Genomic DNA, 16,769 nt, shown 5'->3' with positions numbered 1-16,769 from the left:
ATGTGTGTGATGTCCTTAGGTTAATTAGGTTTAAGTAGTTCTAAGCCTAGGGGACTGATGACGTCAGATGTTAAGTCACATAGTGCTTAGAAGCAGTTGAACCATTTTTTTCTGGAGTCTGTAGTACAGAGCTTTTATCCAGTACAGAATTATCATATACTTCAGTTATGTGTTATATAACAGATTCTTTGTATCACCTACAAAATTTAGTCCTTGTGACATTACACGTCTCGACACTCACCAACTCATTATATAAAAATTACAATTCTGCGATCTTTCAGTAACTAAATTTTAACATAAAAGATAGATCGGATGTCATAAACCAGAGATTCCCACTGCGTATGCATAAATTAATACGCATACTTTAATAGATGCTGCTCATGATAAACGATATACATAAAAATATAATGACTGGCTCTATAGCCAATAAAAGACAACCTTTCTAACCTATAGAATTTATAAACTATTATAATTTAACAGATTTCTTTAATATCGTGGAACGAATCTTTATGAGGCAAACTTTCGCTCCATTTATAGTGTGCGCTCAACCTGCTCTTAGTCATCTTTCAGTATAGCTTCAGTCTATCTGGTCTGTATTTTAACCCAGCCTCGAGAACCGTTTGTGTTCTCTCTCCGTTCGCTTAATTCTGGCTGGGAGAAGATATTTTACAATTATGAGCAGTAGACATCAAAAGGTGTTTCCGTTCAGTTGAATAATATTTGTGATTATAGCAATAGTTCCGTGACCTTCTTTACTCAATTGCATTTGGAGCAACTTATGATAACTCCATCTAAACTGTGTGCATTTTCACTTTCTGAAGAAATACTGTAGGGAAGCAGCCTACTCATGCCGTAATAAATTCACATTAGTCTTTCCATTGTGTGCCAGCCTGTCCATTGTAACTAGCTCTGACGTCATAAATGTTGCGCAATACTTTAAAAATCAAGCAAATAACCTAAGACATTTCTAGCATGTCAGGAGTAATACTAAATTAATGTGTGTTGAATATCAGTTCGATAACTTTAGCCATTTTCGAAATTTGGACATTTTTCTGTAAAAATCATTGGCGCAACAGAAAAGAGCTAGAGAATTAAAAATTTATATTTAGATTCCTCTTTTATAATAATTTAATAAAAACAGTACTTTGGATTCCACAAATTAAAATTTTTGTGGAAATTCATGATTTTCTGGTTTTTGTCTTAAAACTTAAGGAAGCAAGATAGATTAAGTAGGCTAATAAATAAGGCTAGGATGTTTAGATTTAAGTAGAATGGAGATCCGCAATAACCATAAGGATGTGAGAAGTTTCATTTGAATATCTATAAAACTATAGCGATAGCGTATCTCCAAAGGGCCAGTTCAGTGCTTATCTACTGCGTGCAGTGTAATTAAATTAATTCTCTCGCCCAAAATATTTAACTTAGCCACGTCAAACTTTTATTAAGATTACTTATCTGTGTGTTGAATGCACATTTAAATTAAGAGCTTCATTGGCCATCAGCAAAAGAAGCTATGATTTATTCAGTAACTTAAGGTGGTGCATTACTAGCCCAGCGGCTAGTCGGGAGAGCCGATTTGATCAGGCGTTCCCTTAGCTGTCCGCACCGCGGCTTCATATACGAGGGCAGTTCAATAAGTAATGCAACACATTTTTTTTCTCGGCCAATTTTAGTTGAAAAAACCGGAAATTTCTTGTGGAATATTTTCAAACATTCCCGCTTCGTCTCGTATAGTTTCATTGACTTCCGACAGGTGGCAGCGCTGTACGGAGCTGTTAAAATGGCGTCTGTAACGGATGTGCGTTGCAAACAACGGGCAGTGATCGAGTTTCTTTTGGCGGAAAACCAGGGCATCTCAGATATTCATAGGCGCTTGCAGAATGTCTACGGTGATCTGGCAGTGGACAAAAGCACGGTGAGTCGTTGGGCAAAGCATGTGTCATCATCGCCGCATGGTCAAGCAAGACTGTCTGATCTCCCGCGTGCGGGCCGGCCGTGCACAGCTGTGACTCCTGCAATGGCGGAGCGTGCGAACACACTCGTTCGAGATGATCGACGGATCACCATCAAACAACTCAGTGCTCAACTTGACATCTCTGTTGGTAGTGCTGTCACAATTGTTCACCAGTTGGGATATTCAAAGGTTTGTTCCCGCTGGGTCCCTCGTTGTCTAACCGAACACCATAAAGAGCAAAGGAGAACCATCTGTGCAGAATTGCTTGCTCGTCATGTGGCTGAGGGTGACAATTTCTTGTCAAAGATTTTTACAGGCGATGAAACATGGGTTCATCACTTCGAACCTGAAACAAAACGGCAATCAATGGAGTGGCGCCACACCCACTCCCCTACCAAGAAAAAGTTTAAAGCCATACCCTCAGCCGGTAAAGTCATGGTTACAGTCTTCTGGGACGCTGAAGGGGTTATTCTGTTCGATGTCCTTCCCTATGGTCAAACGATCAACTCTGAAGTGTATTGTGCTACTCTTCAGAAATAGAAGAAACGACTTCAGCGTGTTCGTAGGCACAAAAATCAGAACGAACTTCTCCTTCTTCATGACAACGCAAGATCTCACACAAGTCTTCGCACCCGAGAGGAGCTCACAAAACTTCAGTGGACTGTTCTTCCTCATGCACCCTACAGCCCCGATCTCGCACCGTCGGATTTCCATATGTTTGGCCCAATGAAGGACGCTATCCGTGGGACGCACTACGCGGATGATGAAGAAGTTATTGATGCAGTACGACGTTGGCTCCGACATCGACCAGTGGAATGCTACCGCGCAGGCATACAGGCCCTCATTTCAAGGTGGCGTAAGGCCGTAGCATTGAATGGAGATTACGTTGAAAAATAGTGTTGTGTAGCTAAAAGATTGGGGAATAACCTGGTGTATTTCAATGCTGAATAAAACAACCCCTGTTTCAGAAAAAAAATGTGTTGCATTACTTATTGAACTGCCCTCGTATAAGAACGCTGCGCGAGGAACAAAGGCCCCAGTTCTCTCCAGACGCTGAATAGCACGCCATCTGTGTCGGGAGTCGCGTCGCGTCGGTATCATTGCTACAAACAGCCTCGGATGCCGTATTAAGTTACTCGGGATACGCGTAACCATGAAATCAATTTTGAGTGAAGTGTTAATTCTGGGATGACTTTAATTATCGATTTTCAGTTTGCGTATTGTCGTATTTTCACGTGCCGCCGCGGGACAAACATTCTACCATTATTTAGCGTGGCGTTTGATGAACCTAATCATCAAATTATGGCGAGCATTCATTTAAATATTTAATTTGGACAGTATAGTGGCATCAGCGCATTAGACTCTGAACTGCTCTGTTAGTTAGATTGTGTGGATTCTTTTTTTTATCTGTGACTTTCAGAATATACTGAACTATTTTTAGAAAATCGTTTTTGGTTATGAATCCCAGACAATCTCCTAATTTCTCAGAGCTATAATCTGTAGCTATAAGTGTATTTCTCAGATGAAGTGGGCACTAGGAATTCTAATTACAGGCTTCACGTTTTGCTAATCACTTTCTGGTTGCCAATATTGTAGTTAGAGAGCCAGTGTTGAGAACGGCGAAAGACAGCATAAATAAAATTCTAAATAATAGGAACTGGTTTTACATTCTACAAACCAAACATTTATATAAACAACATAAAATTGATAAAAATAGTTATCCGCCGCCCCACAATACGAACTACTCGTATTAAGTTCCGCATATTTCCGTACTAACCTCCTGTTTGTAAATGTTATTAGAGAGTGTAAGAGACCTGGTCATCACCAGTAGGTTTTGAAAGATGTGATTAAAGACTGGTGAACTTCAGATGTTGAAAAGAAGCTTCTGGCAATCTATTTTATGGATAAACCCTACAAAAGCAATTTAAGGCGGTGATTCATAGAAACTGCACAGCTATCGAAGGCTTATACCACAGTAGGTAGGTTTAGTTACGTGACAAGTGTGATGTATTGGAGTCCAGTAATTTCTAACTCTATTCTTTAGACCCGATACATAAGAAATCAATTTTCGGAACGATGCGATACATGAGAAGCAAGCGAAGGAATCATAGCTGTTGCTCCAGTGTGTGTGTGTGTGTGTGTGTGTGTGAGAGAGAGAGAGAGAGAGAGAGAGAGAGAGAGTTGCCACAGTGAAGCACTGCTTCGCACATGAACAACATGGATGCAGCGGGACTGTATATGAAAAACCGAGGAACGATCGTGGGAGGTGTCCTCTAAGCGAATTCCAAATGTTTTCAGTAGCATTTAAGTCTACCGAGTACTCTTCTCAAGGTATTTAAGAGATACTTTTATGACGAAATATTGTGTCCACCAACTAAGTTCCATACACCAAACATTGTCCTACATAATGAGGAAAATTTCGCCAGTGGCATCGGAAACAAAAAAAGAAAATGCGCAGCTACCTTTGTACAGATACTGTCGAAGTGTACCTGTAATGTAGGCGCTATCCATTGTAGATCGGTGACGCAGTCCTTGTGGGACACGGTAGGGGAAGAAACTGCTGTAGGGTACATACTTATTCCTTCTTTTGCTTTCTTCTTCCAGCTGCTTAGTCCTCTCTGTAAAATAAATAAATATTCCTTATAAGATTGAAGGTGTTACTTAAGGAAAAAAACATAGAATCACAGTTTGAACAGCTAATCTAGTAGATAAAACCACTCAACATGCTGAGATGACTGTATAGCACTCATTGTTATTTATGCATCGTGCGTGTAAGAAATGGACAAATATTTCAGCGAACAGTATTGATAATTAATTTCATTAATATGGTCAAGTAACTGGTGAATCAAAGAAACTAGAAAGACCATGCTCTCAAGTAAATAAATGAGTTATGCCAGTATACGCTTAGGAACTTCAGAAAATAAGTTGCACATGACGTCCCGCGCCAAGACTATTGCACAATGAAAGTGACGCATTGTCAGGAGAGAGTACATATTCCGGGTCTCCTGCAGAGATGGTTTTGCTGAAGTACGAATAACAGCTGTATCACAATGTACAATTGAAACGACCCAGCAACCTGAAACGTGCTCCAAAGTTGAAGTACGTGGGTCCGTACGGTTCTTGTAGGCAAAGCGTCTAAACTGTACACAAATTCACTGTGAAATTGTGGCGGAATATGTAGCGTCCAGCCGTATTGAAATGGTGACAACAATTTGACCAACGCCACACAGACGTGTTGAGGCCCTTGTACATAAGTTACGCTGAAGGGTTACGATTGTTATTTATTCGGAGGTAACTGAATGATCCGGTTACACAGTAACGGTGTGTAGCTAGATCAGAAACGTGGAAATCGTTCACTGAGTTCAGGAGAAAACAGTTACGTTAATTACACTACTGGCCATTAAAATTGCTACACCAAGAAGAAATGCAGGTGACAAACGGGTATTCATTGGACAACTATATCATACTAGAACTAACATGTGATTACATTTTCACGCAATTTGGGTGCATAGATCCTGAGAAATCAGTACCCAGAACAACCACCTCTGGCCGTAATAACGGCCTTGATACGCCTGGGCATTGAGTCAAACAGAGCTTGAATGGCGTGTACAGATACAGCTGCCCATGCAGCTTCAACACGATACCACAGTTCTTCAAGAGTAGTGACTGGCGCATTGTGACGAGACAGTTGCTCGGCCACCATTGACCAGACGTTTTCAATTGGTGAGAGATCTGGAGATGTGCTGGCCAGGGCAGCAGTCGAACATTTTCTGTATCCAGAAAGGCACGTACAGGACCTGCAACATGCGGTCGTGCATTATCCTGCTGAAATATAGGGTTTCGTAGGGATCGAATGAAGAGTAGATCCACAGGTCGTAACACATGTGAAATGTAACGTCCACTGTTCAAAGTGCCGTCAATGCGAACAAGAGGTGACCGAGACGTGTAATCAATGGCACCTCGTACCATCACGCTGGGTGATACGCCAGTATGGCGATGACGAATATACGCTTCCAAAGTGCGTTCACCGCGATGTCGCCAAACACGGATGCGACCATCATGATGCTGTAAACAGAGCCTGGATTCATCCGTAAAATGACGTTTTGCCATTCGTGCACCCAGGTTCGTCGTTGAGTACACCATCGCAGGCGCTCTTGTCTGTGATGCAGCGTCAAGGGTAACCGCAGCCATGGTCTCCGAGCTGATAGTCCATGCTGCTGCAAACGTCGTTGAACTGTTCGTGCAGATGGTTGTTGTCTTGCAAACGTCCCCATCTGTTGACTCTGGGACCGAGACGTGGCTGCACGATCCGTTACAGCCATGCGGATAAGATGCCTGTCATCCCGACTGCTAGTGATACGAGGCCGTTGGGATCCAGCACGGCGTTCCGTATTACCCTCCTGAACCCACCGATTCCATATTCTGCTAACAGTCATTGGATCTCGACCAACGCGAGCAGCAATGTCGCGATACGATAAACCGCAATCGCGATAGGCTACAATCCGACCTTTATCAAAGTCGGAAACGTGATGGTACGCATTTCTCTTCCTTACACGAGGCATCATAACAACATGTCACCAGGCAACTCCGGTCAACTGCTATTTGTGTATGCGAAATCGGTTGGAAACTTTCCTCATGGCAGCACGTTGTAGGTGTCGCCACCGGCGCCAACCTTGTGTGAATGCTCTGGAAAGCTAATCAGTTGCACATCACAGCATCTTCTTCCCGTCGTTTAAATTTCGCGTCTGTAGCACGTCATCTTCGTGGTGTAGGAATTTTAATGGCCAGTAGTGTTGTTTGGACACAAAAGTGATTCATGTCGTAGAATGTACTGCCATGAACGTTGTGATCTTTGTACATCAAGAGAAGAGTTTTGTAAATGTGGGTATCAAGTGATGCTTTAATATTCAAAGACGGATGTAAATATTCGACAGATTCCTCTGACTATGGATTGTACGAAGTTAAGTAAATCATTTTATCAGTCTTTTAATACAGTGAAGTAATATTCCATATGTTGTAGTTCGAATCAATTATCTCATAGAGCAGTTAAAGAACCCATTGTTATGATCAGACGATTGTAGTTTCATCAGGTCATAACACTAATGTATGAATACAATCGTTCTTCTTGCCTAGTTTCGACGTTCCCCCTTGTCGTACGCCACCTTTCGAACAAAATTACACACAGAGCAGTCCTCCATCTGCCGACTGAAAGCTACAACAGCAGATGGTCTGCCCCCAAGCTATCTGCTGCTTCGAAACTATGCGAATGGTCACAGTCCTAACGTAATACTCACAGTCACTAAAAGTCACATATTACCCACGAAGAGTGCCAATACAATAGTTAACAGGAGGGGGGGGGGGTTCTAGACCTCTGGGTATGGGGTATTTTTAATAGTTTGGAAGACGAATGGAGACTGTTAAAAGCATGCGTAATACCAACTTTTAAATAATTTTATTAAAAGAAAAGCACCTGAGTACACTGTATTTTATCTTTCCCTGAGGTCTGGGGGGCTGGGAGGAGGGAGGGGGTGAAGCAGCCCGAGTATGGGCGCCCTTGTTACCCTCCTATGCTTTTAAAACTGATATAAATCGGTGTGCCTAGAAACATCAGTAACACTTAATTTACATAACAGCATTTCCGTCGCCTCATTTAATTAATACACGTGACTTTTTCAGCAATACGTTTTTAAAAATGGAGCCATGTCATTGCTCTTTTCTTTACATCACAGACGATAGTTATTTGGTCGTCGTGGTGTGCTACATTTGTTAGCGATTCTCAACGAAGGTTGTCGACGTCAGTAAAACCTCGACACAAACGGAGCGAGACAGTTCGCATATTTAAGGAGCTGTTTATCGGGTTGTATTTCTGCGTGGCCGTTTTTCGGCCTCCAACTGTGACACTTCATGGCAACATGTCTGATTTGCAGTAGTGCTTGAGCACTTTACTACAAATGTGTTCTTGTGCTCTGCAGGAAGGGAAGCCGTTCGAACTACTGAGGGGACTCATGAAAGACAACATTCAGAAAGACTTGAGCGGTGGTGGGGAAGAGCTGTAGATGTGTGTGGACTCTGAATGGGTACTATGTTGAAAGCGACCACTACTACTTCAATATACCTGGTAAGGTTCCGATTTACACCATCCATCTTGTCTGTTTCCTGCCAGGTCTTGTACACAGAGTGTACATGGAGCGTAAGAACACGCGAACAGTGTCACTTCTTATGTGTTGAAAGAACAAAATAATGTATCTGCGGCAGATAAGAAATCTGGAGGATATAAAGTCACAGGAACAGTATCTACGAATCTAGGAAAATTGGAAATTTGTGGTAAGGTCTTATGGGACCAAACTGCTGAGGTCATCGGTCCCTAAGCTTACACACTATTTAATCTAACTTAAACTAACTTACGCTAAGGACAACACACACACCCATGCCCGAGGGAGGACTCGAACCTCCGACGGAGGCAGCCGCGCGAACCGTGCAAGACATCTTTAGACCGCGCGGTTACCCCGCGGCTACGCTGTTTAAAACGTAAGCATTTCACCAGTTCTACGAACTGGTTTAAAGGTGTATGTAAGAAATACTTTGAATTGCTTACTAAAGACGTTCTTTCCACTGCACGCCACTCTGATGTATCAAGTTCTCCTTCTATCCGCCTTAGATTCTCCGTAAGATCCCATATAACTATCTGTCCATTGGTAAGTCCGCCTACTAGTATATCTGCGTTGTGCGGGCAGAATTTTAGGCACTGAACAGGTCGAGGACTAAGAAGAGTCAGCTGAAACAATAGAGAAAAACGACATATCACTTAATTTCACTGATATTATATTTTTTCTTCGTGTTCATTCATATTTTGACAGTTTACGCTTTGTCTGAAATATATATTTTATCAGCCAGAACAATATCACCAATTCTATATCGAGTATCAGTGCGGTTAGATGAAAGAATGGCGAAGATGCTGATTTATGCCTCATTAGCAAACAGCAGATAGTGAAGATACAGTAGCTAGCAAGGGGTATCAGCGTAAACGACGAGACTGTACTTGCTGGCGTCATTAGTAACAACGGAAAATGAATGGAAGGCCTTACAGCTGTAACGAGGTGTCAAATCGTTGTATGTTCATTTCTCAGAACGTTCTTACAAGAATCCTGTGCGCTCTGTAAAGTAGAGAAGGCGTTATGTGGCGCATCTGGGAGTATTGCGCAATATGGAGTAAGACTCAAGATTCGTATCAAACCATTCATCACACATGGTTGCAAACAGGGCTGTCTAGCAGACGAGTAGTTCTTGTAACCTTCTTAAGCCAACGGAATCATTAGTTATGACTGTAGTGGGCATGTGAACTTAGAGACTGAATCACGGAACACTGGATCAGGTGAAATGGCTGAATTGTCTTTTCAGAATTATCCTCCAATACTATAACTTGTAATAGAGAAAAGCCTTTATTTTGGACTGTATTGTACGCCATTTGCTCTAAGTTCCTTTAAATCTTGCTTGAGCACGGTAAAAGCGCATGATGTACAGAGATGCTAACTTTTGTGAACAAACAACCTGCTCCGCACATAAAATGGGTTTGTCTGTCTCGTGTCCGCCCACTAGTGCCGTATGTTTGCGTTGCGCGGGCAGAATTTTAGACATTGGACAGGTCGCGGACTAAGAAGAGTAGGTCAGTACGCCTATGCAGTTTTATGCTTCTTCACATTATAAAACACGGACCACCAAAACGATCATGTTCCACAGTGTTTCCTTATGCGTTATTTACACTCGTATGGTGAGAGGTGAGAACAGATGATGCACCCAGGAACATTGTCAAACGTGGTCATTTTGGTGATTTAGGTGTTACGGTGCAGCGAGGCATAATGTTGCATGTGTGTACTGACCTCCAAATCTTGGAACACAGTACACTCACCATTCAGCATTTGTGACTCTGTACTCCTTCTTCATTGCGTCTTTTCAGGGGTGTGTACAGCTCTGATTTCATTTATGTGGGCGAAAAAGTACCATTGCATCGAACTGCAAAGGGGGAGGAGAACTTGGAATGGTAGGATATTCGCTGCAAGGACTGGCATGCCCATTCCCCCCGACTTAAATCCCATTGAGCATGTGTGGGAAGCGTTGGGGAGATGTATTTCAGCACGTCCACATGAGCCAACGACCATACCGCACTGGTGGAGGAATGGAATGCGCTACCACGAGAACTCGTTACCAACCTCATGGCCCGTGTGGGAGCACACTGCACAGAGCATGCATTGTGGTTCAATGTGATCACACACCCTATTAAGAACCATGTCCCAGCTTTTGTAATGTCCAGAGGATCACCACAAATTGTGTTGACTTCAGTGTAATTATTGTCTTTGAATAAAACTGTCATTTCTGTTCGTCTCACTGCATATTTTTTCAGTTACCTTCTGTATTACAATGTAATAGTTCTTTCTATGTGTGGTCCAAGTTTCACTGAGCAATGTTATTTGGCAGTGTCACATCTTGTGAAAGTTATTTTCCTCCTTAAGTGCTGCACACCACTGTATGCTGCAGAGATCGATTATTCATTTTTTAAATTTGATTACCGAGAATGGCATTGACAAGCCCACCGTCTAATATTGGTTTAATAATGTCTCTCACACTATTGGGACTTTTTGTTCCTCCATAGGCTTTCTTACACACATCAGTTGTACGTAATATTTGACTATACATTTCAACATCTATCTGTAAGTATTTGTCAAAGGTTCGACGTTTTTAAGAATACTGGATTCATTGAACCTAGCGTACTTTCAAATTCTTCATCCACAGCCTTTATTGCATGCTTCGTTAAACTTATAGGCAGCATACCCAACATATATAGTTTTCTCCAGATAACCTTAAGCGCTTCAGTGACATCATCGCCCTCATCATCTTTCTCATCATAATCATCCTCCTCTTCTTCTTTTCCTCTAATATCTCCACCTCATGTTTTCATAAATACGTTGTTTTATTTGGCTTTGACGTCTTTGTCTTCTTCATCTCCTTCATATTGGTCTCTCTTCTTCTTCTTCTTCATGTTCTTGTTCTTCTTCTTCTTTTTATCGTTCGTAAGTGGCTGTCCATCTTGAATCGAACACTGTAGAGGTTAGGAATGGCTTTAAATGCTTTCTCCAACACAGACAAAACTTAAGCTTGCCTTTTTTTTGCATCAGTGACTGTTTCTTTTGGGTAATTCATTTAGATTTCGAGAAACAGCTAGAGGTATTTTGTAAACATTACGCACAGTTGGATTATGGTCACCGGCGAATCAGTTTCCATTTTTGACATAATCACTGTAGTGTAGTGAATTTTATTCCATATTTATTAGTGACCTTCGTCAATGAAAAACACACTATTACTTCTTTTTCTGCTTTCCTATAAGTTCCTTTTACTGTTATGTCTTTGTGTTATTTTTGTAAATTCCAGTGTTGTATTCACAACGAAAATACTTAAAAAGAAACTGCGTACGAAACTTCTAGGTTGTTACACTGTGACAGCTTGTGAGAGAAGACAAACTGCCTATAGGTTGTGATTTGATATTCGATTACAGATAAGCATTAAACAAAGTTGAGTGAAATTTCGCCAAATGTCACCATTGTTACAGCAAAATAGTAACAAACTCCCCCATATTACATTAAAAATTGTAACAAAATACCCCATATCACTGTAAAATTGTAACAACTCTCCTCCATATTACAGTGAAACTGTAACAAAATACCCATGATACATTGAAACTCTAACGAATTGTCCATTTTAAAGCAAAACTGTAGCAAAATCCCTCACAGCTAAATTGTAACAAATTGTCGCATGTTGCAGCAAAAACATGTAACAAATACAGCTAAATTTTAACAAAATGCACCTGTTATGGTGAAATTATAACAAATAGCACCATCATGTTATAGCAAAATTTTAACAAATTGCTCCATATTATAGCTAAATCTAACAAACTGAAAAAAACATTAAAACAAAATTTTAACAAAATGTCCTTCCTGTTATAGTGGAATTGTACCAAAGTACCTTATGTTACAGTGAATCTATAACGAATTACCCTCTATTACAGTGTAATTGTAACAAATTACCCAAAGTTACAGTAAATTTGTAACAAATTGCACCCTGTTATAGTATAATTGTAACAAATTACCCACCTGTTACAGTAAAATTCTAAAAAATTATTCTCTATTATAGTAAAATTTTAACAAATTTCCCCATGTTACAGTGAAATTGTTCCATATTATCTTATTTTACAGCAAAAATTGTTACAAAATTCCATGTTATAGCAATACTCCGTACACGACATATACTTTATGCAATTTCTCCCACACAGTTTCATTGAAGTTGTTCTGCAGCAGCAAACTGTTACGTTCACATAACAAACATTGCCGCCCCATGTAACTCTATTTCAGACAATGAGCTTGCTTTCACCAGATCGACCATGAGAAGTGTATTGATAATACTTAGTTTTGGGAGTTCTCTGCATAATGCTATACAATACCACAGCAATTACAGGAGTAAATAGAATAAAATTCGAGGTGTGTACGCAGTGTATTGTGTGTGGCTGTTTTTTTTCTTTTTTGAGTAGCTGTTGTCAATCATATTAGTGATGTCCTCCTTTGTCCTCCTTCCATTCTGATGTTTATTCTCATTTACCCAATACGGTTTCGTGAGGACTATATTGTCATTCTTCCAGAGAATACCGTTTAAGTTCCACTAGCATTTCTGTTACACTTTCAAATGTGGATTGTATCGACATGTTAACAGCACAGTAATGCATCTCTCAATTCAATGTACATTGTTACGTCTTTTTGAGAATGCCTTCAAACACTTGAAAAATATTCTGAAATTGACAGCATTAGCGACTTGTATTCGATTTCCTTCATAGATATGTTGTGTTTCCCCAGAACAGTGTCATTCACCTACCCTAACACCGATTTTAGGTGATCATTCCAGTTAATGGTATTATCCCTAGTAGCGTGTACGATGTTCACCAATAATCTTGTAATTAGATACTGTGAAGTCCTATCTCTAAGTTATAGTCCTTAGAATATATTCAAAAGTTAGCATCTGTCATTATACCCAGAGGAAATGTTGTCCTTGGTTTTCTGCATTTTCTTACAACTATCCAATGAAAGTACCTTTGTGTAGGCTACAGCCCCATCACCAAAAAGTCTTACAATGCTGCTGACCCTGTCAACTAAATAGGTTGGGTAAAATGCTACCTCACACTGATGAATGTATGAAACGGTAGTGATCTTGCTCCGCGATTCACATTGACGTAGCCACCAAATTCGTTAGATCTCAACAAGTCTGGAACGCAATTTATGGGAATTGCGTAAACATGTGATGCCAGATACCTCTGGAAACCTGGAAGCACCCACTGTAGTACTGCTTCAGTGGCATGCTCAATCTACTGACAATTCTCAGCCGTCATGCGGAGTGCAGTGTAAGTCATAACAGCAGACCCTCTCTATCATGACCTCTACAATTTTGCTCAGAAAAAGTCATTGCACACAAGTGCTTCTGTTGAAAGAACCACACCAGAATTCATCAGAAACGATACAGAAATCCCGTAGCAACATCCAATACCTATACCATGCTATTAGATGCACATCCAACAGAGCAAAACATCTAACACCAGTGTTTATCAGAAATGATTTAGAAATTTTGTGGAAATGTCTGATGTTGATGTCTGACAGTCAGTCATATTCAATTGAAAACCTGTAACACTAGTCGTCGGAGATCGGAACGTACATCATCAGTGAAATACGTAAACTTATGGTAGTTGAGATGGAGTGCCGCTAAACATGTCAAATAATCCTATTTTTCCCAGCTAGTCCTCTAGATATTAGTTCTTTTACACTTTCTGCTATTATACCTACTTGATAACGGCACCAAACAAGCCGATGGTTCAAATGGTTCAAATGGTTCAAATGGCTCTAAGCACTATTTGGCTTAACATCTGAGGTCATCAGTCCCCTAGACTTAGAACTACTTAAACATAACTAACCTAAGGACATCACACTCATCCATGCCCGAGGCAGGATTCGAACCTGCGACCGTAGCAGCAGCGCGGTTCCGGCCTGAAGCGCCTAGAACCGCTCGGCCACAGCGGCAGGCAAACAAGTGGATGAGAACACTAGAATTGAGTAGATGTAGAAACTGTTGTCTTGAGTGAATAACTAAATTTGTTTCTCTGATTTATAGACTGACTGGTACAGGAGCAGGTTTGATACAAGATTTGCATATTTTTTACAACATTCGACGATTTTGGTAAAAAATTCCCTGACATAATATGTAAATATGTAATTTTGTCAGCCAGCGACTAGTCATCGCTGAAAGGACAAATGCACACTGACTAAACGAGAATTGATGCAGCCTATGGTACGCGATACCCAGCTACCAAATAAAATTCAGCTCTATGGACGATCGGTCATACGGCCACTTACATTTTTAAGAACTGAAGTGCAACTTTCTCAGAATACTTCTCCTATATTGAAGGATAATTTTTAGAATTGTGCGGGATGACAATCATTGGACAAAATTTGGCAACATGCTGCGTATCATTACCGAGGAACCTCGACAGGCGCTCACCGTCACACCAGTTCCTAGGTAAGCGACACACTACTAAAGAAACAGCCATAAACAGATATCTAAAATTACTGTAGTTATTTCATGTAAATGATAGCTGTGTGTAAAGAAATAGTCGGCAAACACGGAAAAAACAAGTAATTATTCAAAGGAAAACAAAGCTCTGCGCTCGTATAGGTCCATGTTTGAGAGTTTCCGTGTGCCAGTACTGTATCTTCATAAACAATGTGACTGACTTTTATTCATTTAAAAGATGTGCGTTATATTATTCAGTTATCATCAATTATAGAAGATAGCTTTCATTTAATTAGAAAAAATAAATTACTTTTGTGCCAATACAATTATATTCTTATGCATGTCCAGCAAAAGACTTAATTTTCTCTTCAAGTGTGGAGAAATACGTTCATTTTGTCCATAGTCATACGTACAAACTTTTAGTCCTTTATTTTCTACTCAAGGAGCTTAATTACTTTATGAAGTCGGAAGACGACAGGTTTCCTCATTTCGTAATTTCAACAGCTGGAGATTATAACCTTCGGCTCAAAATACAGGGTGATTCAAAAAGAATACCACAACTTTAGGAATTTAAAACTCTGCAACGACAAAAGGCAGAGCTAAGCACTATCTGTCGGCGAATTAAGGGAGCTATAAAGTTTCATTTAGTTGTACATTTGTTCGCTTGAGGCGCTGTTGACTAGGCGTCAGCGTCAGTTGATGCTAAGATGGCGACCGCTCAACAGAAAGCTTTTTGTGTTATTGAGTACGGCAGAAGTGAATCGACGACAGTTGTTCAGCGTGCATTTCGAACGAAGTATGGTGTTAAACCTCCTGATAGGTGGTGTATTAAACGTTGGTATAAACAGTTTACAGAGAATGGGTGTTTGTGCAAAGGGAAAAGTTCTGGACGGCCGAGAACGAGTGATGAAAATGTAGCACGCATCCAGCAAGCATTTGTTCGCAGCCCAGGAAAATCGACTCGCAGAGCTAGCAGAGAGCTGCAAATTCCACAATCAACTGTATGGAGAGTCCTACGAAAAAGGTTAACTACCTGAACGTCAACTACCCGAGGCGATGGATCGGCCGCCAGGCAGCCCGTGACAGAGCACTTCATCACTGGCCTCCAAGAAGCCCTGATCTTACCCCCTGCGATTTTTTCTTATGGGGGGTATGTTAAGGATATGGTGTTTTGGCCACCTCTCCCAGCCACCATTGATGATTTGAAACGAGAAATAACAGCAGCTATCCAAACTGTTACGCCTGATATGCTACAGAGAGTGTGGAACGAGTTGGAGTATCGGGTTGATATTGCTCGAGTGTCTGGAGGGGGCCATATTGAACATCTCTGAAATTAAAAAATTAAAAAATTAATTGGTAGAGCACTTGCCCGCGAAAGGCAAAGGTCCCGAGTTCGAGTCTCGGTCGGGCACACAGTTTTAATCTGCCAGGAAGTTTCATATCAGCGCACACTCCGCTGCAGAGTGAAAATCTCATTCTGGAAACATCCCCCAGGCTGTGGCTAAGCCATGTCTCCGCAATATCCTTTCTTTCAGGAGTGCTAGTTCTGCATGGTTCGCAGGAGAACTTCTGTAAAGTTTGGAAGGTAGGAGACGAGGTACTGGCAGAAGTAAAGCTGTGAGTACCGGGCGTGAGTCGTGCTTCGGTAGCTCATTTGGTAGAGCACTTGCCCGCGAAAGGCAAAGGTCCCGAGTTCGAGTCTCGGTCGGGCACACAGTTTTAATCTGCCAGGAAGTTTCATATCAGCGCACCCTCCGCTGCAGAGTGAAAATCTCATTCTGGAAACATCCCCCAGGCTGTGGCTAAGCCATGTCTCCGCAATATCCTTTCTTTCAGGAGTGCTAGTTCTGCATGGTTCGCAGGAGAACTTCTGTAAAGTTTGGAAGGTAGGAGACGAGGTACTGGCAGAAGTAAAGCTGTGAGTACCGGGCGTGAGTCGTGCTTCGGTAGCTCAGTTGGTAGAGCACTTGCCCGCGAAAGGCAAAGGTCCCGAGTTCGAGTCTCGGTCGGGCACACAGTTTTAATCTGCCAGGAAGTTTCATATCAGCGCACTTTCCGCTGCAGAGTGAAAATCTCATTCTGATCTCTGAAATTGTTTTTGAGTGAAAAAAAACCTTTTTAAATACTCTTTGTAATGATGTATAACAGAAGGTTATATTATGTTTCTTTCATTAAATACACATTTTTAAAGTTGTGGTATTCTTTTTGAATCACCCTG

The 16,769-nt window shown here is 41.1% G+C and overlaps 1 protein-coding gene across 1 annotated transcript in view; it reads right to left on the bottom strand.

Annotated features, from left to right (window-relative positions):
* LOC126249460 (dynein axonemal intermediate chain 3-like) overlaps positions 1-16,769 on the bottom strand; it is a 176,654-nt gene that overhangs the window by 152,791 nt on the left and 7,094 nt on the right. The window contains exons 2-3 of the mRNA XM_049951114.1: positions 8,550-8,729; positions 4,444-4,572 (exon numbers count right to left, since the gene is read on the bottom strand). Coding sequence (XP_049807071.1) covers positions 4,444-4,572; positions 8,550-8,729 — 309 coding nt within the window. The remainder of the gene's footprint in view (positions 1-4,443; positions 4,573-8,549; positions 8,730-16,769) is intronic.

Source organism: Schistocerca nitens, chromosome 3 (genome assembly GCF_023898315.1).
Source record: "Schistocerca nitens isolate TAMUIC-IGC-003100 chromosome 3, iqSchNite1.1, whole genome shotgun sequence".
NCBI classification, from domain to species: domain Eukaryota; kingdom Metazoa; phylum Arthropoda; class Insecta; order Orthoptera; family Acrididae; genus Schistocerca; species Schistocerca nitens.
The sequence above is the reverse complement of the archived record's forward strand: the minus strand, read 5'-3'. Positions and strand labels throughout refer to the sequence as shown.